The sequence below is a fragment of the Solanum tuberosum genome, unplaced genomic scaffold (genome assembly GCF_000226075.1).
Source record: "Solanum tuberosum cultivar DM 1-3 516 R44 unplaced genomic scaffold, SolTub_3.0 scf00351, whole genome shotgun sequence".
Lineage (NCBI taxonomy): Eukaryota > Viridiplantae > Streptophyta > Magnoliopsida > Solanales > Solanaceae > Solanum > Solanum tuberosum.
The window spans coordinates 233981-245362 of NW_006239276.1; the positions used below are offsets into that span (position 1 = coordinate 233981).

The 11382-nt window shown below is 37.2% G+C and overlaps 1 protein-coding gene across 1 annotated transcript; it reads left to right on the forward strand.

The window, feature by feature from the left end:
• The first annotated feature begins 8086 nt into the window (after nt 1-8086).
• Nucleotides 8087-11107, forward strand: LOC107063408 (uncharacterized). Its single transcript, XM_015315261.1, has 5 exons — nt 8087-8238; nt 8742-8877; nt 8987-9137; nt 10300-10385; nt 10601-11107. Exons 1-5 carry the CDS (start codon nt 8087-8089, stop codon nt 11105-11107), a joined length of 1032 nt encoding a protein of 343 aa, XP_015170747.1.
• Nucleotides 11108-11382: the final 275 nt, after the last annotated feature.

Consider the following 11382-nt stretch of genomic DNA (forward strand, 5'->3'; position numbering starts at 1 on the left):
GTCCTAGCTTGGAGTCGATAGTTCCTTCTTGGTTGTATACATTGCATTGTTAGGTTGGGTTGTTAGTTCCTCTCCTACTCTTTTAGAACTAGTTTGAATCTCATTCGAGGACGAATGGTCCCAAGCGGGAGATATTATAACACAATGTATTCTAAAAAGACCAAAACAACAGCTTTCCAGATGTTATAGGTGCCGAACCACGCCAGCCACCCACGGCCCGTGGAGTGGACCACGGACCATAGGTGTGGTCTGTGGTTGGCCTGCCTAAGTAGGATCTGAGGGTCTAAGACCACGACACGACCTACAGACCGTAGGTCAAACCACGGTCCATGGTTCGAAAACCCCAAGATCACCCTCTCTGACCATGAACGACGGTCCACCAAGATGGGCCGTGGGTCAGACCACGGTCCGTCGACTAGGGTCCGTCAATGGTCATCTGTCAGTTATTTTTAGGGGCAGTTGGGTCGTTTACTAATTAATTAATTCCTATACTATATCGTTTTGCCTAAGTCTAAGACCCCTATATAGGTCTTTTTACTCCCCAAATTAAACCCATTTACTTCATTCTTCCAAATTCCCAAAACTTTTCTCAAATATCCACTCTCTAGAAAGTTGAAGAAGAAAAAGATTCAACGTAGGGTTTCAAGCTAAGTCTCAATTCATCTATTGAAGATAAGCAATTGGACTTGAGGTATGGTAGTTTTCATCCATAAATCCCTCTCATTCATGGAGTCCCCAAATTCCACTATTTCAAAAAGTAGAATTCCCCAATTTAGTTAGGGTTTTCTTCAATCACCATGGGTTCTCATGATTTTTGAATTGAATGATTGAATTTTGATCTTCTAAGCATGAATTGATGATTTACTATGGTTTTATGATGTTTTTCTCTATGAACTCATGTGATCCTTATGTTTTCAAGTTATGAACTATATGATGTGGGATTTTGATCTTAGAGGATGAGTTCTATAAAATTAAGCATGTGTTGAGAGAATTGCATGAGTTTATGATGAAATCCATATTTAACCCTTATTTTGTAAGTGTTGATAATTAAAAGAGGGTTTTTGGCCTTGAAAGGTGATTATGAAATTATGCATGTTTTTATGAAGAATTATATAAATGCTTTAAGGGTGTTTTGAGCATAAAGTACCAATGATGATGTTGTGTTGTGAAAGGACATTCTCATTAACACATACTAGCATGATGTGAAAGATTTTCTCACATAACAAAGATTCCTAGGTTGAAAGGCTATTCTCACCAAATTGAATCAATGAATAAGAGATATCTTAATGAAATAGCTTGGATTGGCAAGATGGCATGCCTTTCCATGGATAATGAGAATAAGTAAGAAATGACTATTATGTGAAAGGTTTTCTCACATAGAAATGATTCTTAGGTTGAAGGCTATTCTCACCAAATTGAATCAATGAATAAGAGATATCTTAATGAAATAGCTTGGATTGGCAAGATGGCATGCCTTTCCATGGATAATGAGAATAAGTAAGAAAATACTATCCCGTGGGATTTATGCTTAGCACCGAGTGGATATTGAGATCGAGATGGAATCTCTCTCGTTAGTAGAGGCCGAGTTTGTAGACGAAGTCTCATGAGATGGAAGCTCTCCCGCTAGTAGAGGTCAGGTTTCTAGTAACAATCTCCTAATCCCATAACATCCCGTGGGATTTATGCTTAGCACCGAGTGGATATTGAGATCGAGATGGAATCTCTCTCGTTAGTAGAGGCCGAGTTTGTAGACGAAGTCTCATGAGATGGAAGCTCTCCCGCTAGTAGAGGTCAGGTTTCTAGTAACAATCTCCTAATCCCATAACAATGTGCCCCCATAGGTTGATTAGCTAGTGGATCCACTTAAACTAGAAGTTCATGGTTCTACCTTAGGCAAGTAGAACAACTCTTTTCGGTGTGCGAGACACCGGGTGATCATGTTATAGCTCACATGGTATATATGTCGGTTAAGGATAATTCTCACAACAAGACTAAAAGTGAACTAAAGTTACTCAAGGAGTATCTCATATGTGGTCAAAGGCTTTAAAGATGATGTTAGCTTGCATTGACCATGATTTATGACTTATGTTTTATAACTCTTTCATATGATATTTTAGCTTGGTCAATTGCATGTCATGAAATGAAATGTCCCTTTTAGCATGTCTTAAATGTTTTTATGCATACCTATCATATTTGGTGCATTTTTGTACTAACGCATACTCTTGCCTACATTTTCCCCAAATGTAGGGTCTGACAGACAGTTTTCCGAGTCTCGTGTCTAGTAGTTGAGTTCGTGATTTGCCGAGCTTTGGTGAGTCTTCATGCTTCAAGGATGGAGTTGTTGTTTAGTTTCTTTCAAGTATTTCTCTTTTGAACATGATGTATGTGCCAGGCCCAATTTCATTCAATTGTATTGGATGGCTATGATGAGACATGAGTTTAGACTTTTGCTTTTCGTTTTATAAAATATTTTGGACTTGGACTATTGTTTTACTCTTATTTTTCTATTTCTTATGTTATGAGAGCTAAGTGGCTTGTATGGAGTCCTTCGGAGTTCTATACGCCATGTTACATCTATGGTGTACCCCTGGGTCATGACAACATGCCATCACGCCCATTTTTGGATAGTGACAATGAGTTTCATATTAATATCAAAATAGAGAGTAAAAAGAAAAAAAATCACACAACGAATTCTAGAGAGGGAGATAGAGCGCGAGAAAACAACGTGAGAAGAGAAAGGAAAGCAAGAGAGATAAAGGAGAAGAGTAGTGAACGAGAGAGGAAGAGAGAGAAGAGAGATTTTCTATAAAATCCTAAGTATAGCTATGTTAGATGAAAATTTGAAAGTATTGTCATGTTATGTATATATAGTAGCTATGTTTGCTCAGTTATGTAACTTTTTCCTTCAATTAAGTTAGAGTTATGCTCATTCCAAAGTAAACCATTTCCATTGATTAAGTATAGAAATATATAAGAGATAATTTTAGAGACTACCCTCCACATTCTACTCCATCACACTAAGCTCTCTTGTGGTATATGATATTACACTTACCTTCCTAGATTTTTTTATATTTTCTTGTAACAATTCCTTAAACTTATTTATTACCAATATTAATAAAACAAAATAGACAAATTTTCTATTTTCTAATATTAATTTCTTCCAATTAATTAATATTTTCAAATCATCTCATTTAATAAATAATTTAAATAAATAAAAATACAGTTCCTTAGGTTTAGAGAACTTTCACTTTTAATGTTGAAGAGATAAAAATTGAGTTTGAAGAATCTTATCAAACATTTGATTTGCAAAATCATTGAATTCGTTTCACTAGTCAGAAAGTGTAATCACATACAAAGATGAACTATATCATATAAAGCCACAATCTAAAATTGTACATGTTACAATTGTTTATTTCTTAGAGAAGAAATCTTCACTGGAACCTAAAGGGAATTGATGTATATTTTATATTTTATTTATAGAAGTAATAACTAGGTTCAATGAATTGTTTCAAGAAAACTACAATAAGGGAGGTAAGCACAATATGGTAAATCATAGGGAGGTGAGTTTAACAGAGAAAAATGTGAAGGGAGATGTGAAGGGAGGTCTCTAAAATTAATTTCCATATAAAATTTCAAAATATGATTTTTGTGTACTTGGCCAAGGAGGTAGCCTATTTGTCACATGGTAATCACATTTAATAGCTTTTGTCCATAGCTCTCAGGAAAGATTTTTTTTTCATGCAACCATGAAAGACAAACTTAAGTAAGATACGAAAGCTTTCTTTCGACAATTTTATTTTGATGAGGAGTATTTGGACAAGTCATTTGATGAAGAATTCCCTTTTCATGTTTACTGGAAGAAGTCATCTAAGATATATTTTCCACCATTATTACTGCAGAGACATTTTATCTTCTTCCCAAACTCATTAGCAACATCATCTTTGAACTCCAGAAACTTGGATAATGCTTCACTTTTTCTTTCAAAAATTTCACCCAGTGAACCTTGAGTTATCATCCACCAACATCATAATATAGAGATGACCGCTATAACTTGGTGTTCTTCTTGGTCCCATCAAGAATTTAAACAACATGATTCTTTGATTTGATGACATTTTCAAAGTAAGACGATGAGATTTTTCATATTGACAGCCTTGACAAATCACGTCTTCACGTACATTCTTCAAAGTTTGCAAGCTATCTACCAATTTTTTTAGAAAAAAATTGTTGTAGTATTTGATAGCCTGCATGACCCAATAGAGCATGTCAAATTACGACATTATAAGTTTGGCATGCTTTCTTTACATAAGCTTCATTTGCTAACATAAGAAACAAAGAATCTTTCTTTTCACCAGTAAAACATAACATCAACAAATATTTCTTTTACATTTCATCATCCTGCAACTTGATACTTTTGTATTTATCACCAACAACCTCAATCTTCACAACACCTTCATTTGTTACCGGATATTGAGTTATCTGATGTGATAATGACTCGGTCTCCATGATAATCTCGCATCTCCGAGAATAAAGAATCATCTATAGTTACATGATGTGAGCATCCTCAATTAACGATCCACTGTTTCCTCTTATTGTTGTTGGCATACTTGAAAGAAACTTGTGCTGGCTTTTGTTAAACAGCTTGGATGCTAAAATATTGATCCCATTTCATTTGTTCATTTGCTTCGTTGTTGCACGTGATATTGGCTTTGAAAAGTTTCACTCATCATTTTTTTTTATATGTCCAAGTTTTTCATATCTGTAGCACTTTCTGTTGTAATGTGAATTTTCACCTTTTTCCATACTTATTTTTTCTTCTTTACTTTTATCCCAAGTTGATGTATTCTTTTGGTTCGGTTTTTCTTTAAAAAGTAGATCATCAGATTCAAGATTATTAGCCATTTGTTTACCCAAATCTTCTTGATTAGAAATTAATTCTCCAGTTCTTCAACATATGGTTGTTGCGTCCATTCTTGAATGAAAGTGACAAAGGATCATACTCCTTTTTCAATCCACGAATAAGATAGTGTTGTAGGCGTGACTCGCTAATCTTCACTACCAGATCAATCTTGAATTTAAACACAAATACTTTTAACTCACAAAAAGTAATTTGAGATTGACATACCTACATGTTGCAACATTGGAAACTCATTCTCCAAAAATTGCAGTTTTGCTATACTTTTCTTGATAACTACCATTCGAGCGTGTGCCAAACTTCTTTTCAAGAGCTAACATCAGAAATATGATCAATAAAATTCCTTAGTAATAGAAGTATTCAAACTAAAGAGAGTTTTTCGCACTTGATCTTAAATTTCCTTCGATTTGTCATTCTCAAGAGTATCGAATGGGATTATTGAATCAGGTCCTACAATTAAATCTCATAGATCTTGAACTTAAAGGTATGCATATTTACTCATTCTCCAATACTCGTAGTTAGTGCCTACAAGTTTTTCTATTCCATATTGAGCATTTCCCCCATTTGAGGCTTCCATTGCTACAAACGGTAAAAGATTTTCCTTAACACTTCCAAACTTTTCCAACAGGGTTGTAACACCTTGCAACTTTACTCTTAGAATCTGAATCGTTCGTCTTAAGTATATGAGCTTGAATCGGGTGATGTACTACTTGCTCATGTGTTTAAGTTCCGTTACCAAGTGTATCAAGGGTATCGTAAGTGATTTATGGTCATAAGGGACCTCTAACACTAAGTCAAGTTCAAAGTCTTTCTATAGGCTAAGTTCTTCGCATTATTTTATCCTAGAGTCAACTTCAAATGACCATATCTTTCATCATATAAAGAACTAGGTGAACCACAAATTATCTAATTAAAAATATATGAGTCTTCTTTCCAACACCACCAAGTTTGCATCAATTGAAGTTCAGAGTAAAAAGTTATGCCCTTTTTACTGGACAATGTCTTGCCACGCACCGGGCCGAGTTTTTTTCCGCGTGGGCGCAAGTCGAGGCAGTAGCTATTACATTCCTGCGCAGTTGGATGCGCACCTGAGGAGTTCTCCGCATGGGCGCGTAGGCGTTTAAGGCTTTAATGACCCTCCAAAAACGTGATTCACCTCCATAGTTCATAACATTACCCTAGAAAGAAAAGTTTTGAAGAAACTAACTTCTTCCAACGTTCATCCATCATCCAAGGTAAGATTTAACCACAAAACTTCTTAATTTCTTCATCTTAACACGAATTAATGACACCTCGTGAAATTCATAGATTTTTCAAGAACTCATCTCCAAGGTTCAAGAAAGGTTTTGTAGGTCTTCTTCTTCCAAGATCACTCTTTTCTTTGGTAATTGGAGCGTTCGTAGGTTTTCTTCTTCCAAGATCATTCTTTTCTTCGGTAATTGGAGCGATTAAGGTATGTAATACTTCAATGAGGAATTCCTTTCATCCTCATATCAAAGATTTATCAATGTTCATGAACTAAATTCCATAATTAGGGTTATCAAACCCACTTTCAAATTCTTCCATAATCTTGACCCAAATTTCACGATTTCTTTAAATTAATTATTCAAGATTAAATATTCTTGACCTATGTACTTCCTTTTTATACATAGTAAGGGTTTACATTGTTATTCTCGTGAGTTGTTGACATGACATTGTTATGATTTCATGAAGCTTATATTTCAAAGCATGAGCTATGCAAGTTAGAAAACTTTCTCATGATTTAAGTTATATACGTGACTTTGAAAAATATATTTTAGAAAGATTTGAGCTTTGACTCACAGATTTGAGCTTGGTCTCACCCTTTAATCAGACAGGCAGATAGTTTATCAAACTATGAGCATATTCTATAAGTATATTATTTTGGGAGTATTATTGAGCATTGATATGGGATACGAGTTCAGACAACTCAAATCCCATAAACTACGTAGCCAGCATAGATAGGATCGTACTGTAAGACGGGCGAGCGACTCTAGCAATGTGCATAAGATGTTGTATCATCACGAGGCTCATAGTGATGGTTGTCGGTTAGAAAAACTCCCCAGTAAAGTAAAGAGTATTTATATACATACATACATATATATGTATATATATATACTAGTTTAGTTCAGGATTTTCTATTACTACATCATATTTGTGAAGTTTAAATGATTTTATCTCATATTTATGCTTTACTTCAATTGAGTTATATTTCAGTCTTATTATATACTTGTACATTCAATGTACTGATGTCATTCGACCTGCATCATCTTATGATACAGATACAGGTTTTTAGGATCATCAACAGGCGCATCGTTTATATCACCCAACTTCTTGCCAGGATTTGGTGAGCCTCCTTGCTTTCAGAGGACTCCAGTCATATATTTGCTTTAATAGTTTTATTTAAGGTTGTCGTGGGTCTGTCCCGACACCTATCTTAGACAGTAGAGACTTCATAGATAGGCAATGTTAGAGGGTCTCTCGGTATTTATCTTCACATATTTTGTTAAACTATTACCGTTTGCATTCAGTATTCTGAGACAGTTCAGACAGTATTTGACTTAAATATTTCCCCTTAAGTTATTTAAAACGAAAAATGTTTGAGTAAATCTTCTACTAAGTAGTCAGTCAGGCCAAGGGTTGGCGTGGGGATCACCAATGGTTCTCGAGTGCCGGCCACGTCCAGGGTGTAGGCTCGAGGCGTGACTAACTTTGTATTAGAGCCCAGAGTTCAAGTGTCCTAAGGTGTCTATGAAGCCGTGTCTAGTAGAGTCCTTTTTATTAGTGTGAAGCGCACCACATCGATGATAGGAAGGCTATAAGATATTAGGAGTTGTCTCTTTTTTTTATACTCCCATTCGTGCGATAGAGTTTAACTCTATAAAATTTTCTTCTAACTCGTGCCTATGCATGTCTTTTCATATCATGCCTCCACGAAGAGCTATTCGAGGATGTCCTGCTAGGAGGAATGTAAATCCTTAAGGTAAAGAAGCTCCCAATGCACAAGAAGTGCAACCTCCTCAGGGAGATGTCACCAATGTTGAGTTCAAAAATGTTATTCAAATGCTGACTCAAGTTGTGGCAAATAAAGTTGATCAACAAATAGTGCGTCGTTAGGATGAGACTGATACTTCTAGAGTTCGAGAGTTCTTAGGGATGAATCCCCCGGAGTTCACGGCTTCAAACCACAGCGAGGATCCAGAAAACTTTGTGTATGAGCTTCAGAAGGTGTTTGAAGTTATGCATGTTGTTGATACTGAGTGTGTTGAGTTGGTTTCATATCACCTCAAGGGTGTTTCCAAGATATGGTACTAACAGTGGAAAAAAACTAGAGGAGAAGATGCAGCACCCTTAGGCTGGACTGTATTTGAGAATGCCTTCTTGGGGCGCTTCTTTCCCCGAGAGATAAGGGAGTCAAAGGTAAGAGAATTTCTTAACCTGAAGCAGGAGTCTATGAGCGTGCAAGAATACAGTCTCAAGTTCACCTAGTTATCTCGCTATGCTCCAAAGATGGTGGCTGATATGAAGAGCAAAATGACCTTATTTGTGTCGAGACTCTCCCGTTTATCAAATAAGGAAGGTAAGGCGGCCATGTTGATATGAGACATGGACAAAGCTAGGCTTATAATTAATGTGCAACAGGTGGAGGAGGATAAGCTGAAGGATAGGGAAGACTATCGAAGTAAGAAGGTCAAGACAACAAACTATGAGTCCGTCCAGCAGAAGACCAGAAATGGAAATCGATCATCCTTTCAGTAGAGGTCATTTGGACCTGCTTCATCATCAGCTAGTGCACCTGCACCAAAAACAGGAATGATCACCAGATCCAAAATTCTCAAAATTTCCAAGCTCAGGGTCTTCAGTCTCATGGAAGACGAGGTGTTTGGAGCCCACCTTGTGCTAAGTGCGGTAGGACCCACCAGGAAAGTGTCATGATGGCACAAATGGTTGTTTTAAGTGTGCTCGGATGGGTCACTTTCTAAGAGATTGACCAAAGGAGAGGCAAGGTAATGGGAGTAATAGAGCCCAATCTTCTTCATCAACTCCAACAATCAGGGCTGCCTAAAGAAGTGCTACTTCAGGAACATTCGGGGTACAAACCGTCTATATGCTATGGCTAATCTCCAGGATCAGGAGAACTCACATGATGTTGTTACTGGTATGCTTAAAGTCCTTTCTCTTGATGTTTATGCCTTACTTTATCCAGGTGCGAGTTCATCTTTTGTAACTCCATACGCAGTCATGAGGTTTGGAACTTGTCCCGAACAACTTCTTAACTCATTCAATGTTTCTACACCTATTGGTGGAGTCTATTTTAGCAGAAATAGTCTATCGTGATTGTACCATCTCCATTCATCACAAAGACACTTAGACATGGTGGATTTTGATGTCATTCTAGGCATGGATCAACTTTATGCTTGTTATGCCTCGATCGATTGTAGAACTCGAGTGGTCAGGTTTCAGTTCCCTAATGAGCTAGTCTTAGAATGGAAGAGTAATCCAACAGTGTCTAAGGGTCGTTTCATCTTATTCCTTAAGGCTAGAAAGTTAGTCTCCAAGGGGTGAATCTACCACTTAGTCAGAGTTAATGACTATAGTGTTGAGACACCACCTCTTCAGTCAATCTCAGTCGTAAATGAGTTCCTAAAAGTTTTTCCCAACGATCTTCCCGGAGCTTCTCCCAAAAAGGAGATAGACTTTGGAATTGATGTACTTCCTGATACTCAACCCATCTCTATTCCACCATACAAAATGGTTCCATCTGAGCTAAAAGAGTTAAAAAAATAGTTGAAAGATCTCCTTGATAAGGGCTTCATCCGACCAAGTGTATCGCCTTGGGGCGCTCTAGTCTTATTTGTGTAAAAAAGTGATGGTTCCCTTAGGATGTGTATCGATTACCGCCTGTTGAACAAGGTCACCATAAAGAATAAGTATTCCCTTCCAAAAAGTGATGACCTTTTCTACCAACTTTAGGGTGCCACTTGCTTTTCTAAGATAGACCTTAGATCTAGCTATCATCAATTGAAAGTGAGAGAAAGTGACATCCTGAAGACAGCTTTCAGGACCTGTTACAGTCATTATGAGTTCATTGTCATGTCCTTTAGTTTGACTAGTGCTCCTGCCACACTCGTGGATCTCAAAATAGAGTATTTATGAAGTATCTGGATATGTTTGTTATTTTATTCATCAATGATATCTTGATCTACTCTAGAAACGAGGAAGATCATGCCAGTCATCTCAAAATAGTCCTCCAAACTCTTAAGGATCATGAGTTATTTCCAAGTTTTCAAAGTTGTGAATTTTGGCTTGAATTTGTGGCATTCTTAGGCCACATTATATCTGGCGAAGGTATTTGAGTTGATTCTCAGAAAATAGAGGCAGTGAAGAATTCGCCCAGACCTACATCCTAGACTGGAATAAGAAGTTTCTTGGGTTTGGTTGGTTACTACAAAAGGTTTGTAGAAGGATTTTCATCTATTTCATCCCCCATTGACTAAGTTGACCTAGAAGAAGGCTAAGTTTCAATGGTCTGAGGCTTGTGAGGAAAGTTTTCAAGAATTGAAAACTTGATTGACTATTGCTCCAGTATTAACCCTGCCAGAGGGACCATAAGGTTTTGTTGTATACTACGATGCGTCCAGAGTTGGACTTGGTTGTGTGCTGATGCAGAATGGTAAGGTTATAGCATATGCATCTAGGCAGCTAAAAATCCATGAGAAGAATTATCCGACTCATGATCTCGAATTGGAATTAGTGGTGTTTGTTCTTAAGATATGGCGTCATTATCTCTATGGCGTGCATGTGGATGTGTTCACTGACCACAAGAGCCTTCAGTATGTTTTCAGTCAAAAAGAGCTTAACCTTAGGCAGAGGAGATGGCTAGAGTTACTTAAGAATTATGACATGAATATTCTCTACCACCCAGGTAAGGCTTATATTGTTGATGATGCCCTTAGTAGGTTTTCCATGAGAAGTAATGCTCATGTTGATGAAGAAAAGAAAGAGTTAGCAAAGGAAATGCATAGACTTGCATGTTTGGGAGTTCATTTAGTAGACTCCGGTGAAGATGGAGTTGTTGTAATGAATGGGGTTGAATCATCCTTGGTGTTGGAAGTGAAAGAGAAGCAAGAGAAGGACCCCATCCTACTTGAGTTGAAGGCAAATGTTCATAAATAGAAATTGATGGCTTCTGAACAAGTGGGAGATGGTGTGTTGAGATATCAAGGTAGATTATGTGTTCCAAAGGTGGATGAGCTCCAACAGAGGATTATGGCAGAAGCTCATAGTTCAAGATATTCGATCCATCCGGGTTCCACCAAGTTGTACCATGACCTGAGAGATGTTTATTGGTGGAATAGTATGAAGAGGTGTATTGCAGATTTCGTTGCTAAGTGTCCAAATTGCCAACAAGTCAAGGTTGAACACTAAAGACCATGTGGTGTGGCTCAGAA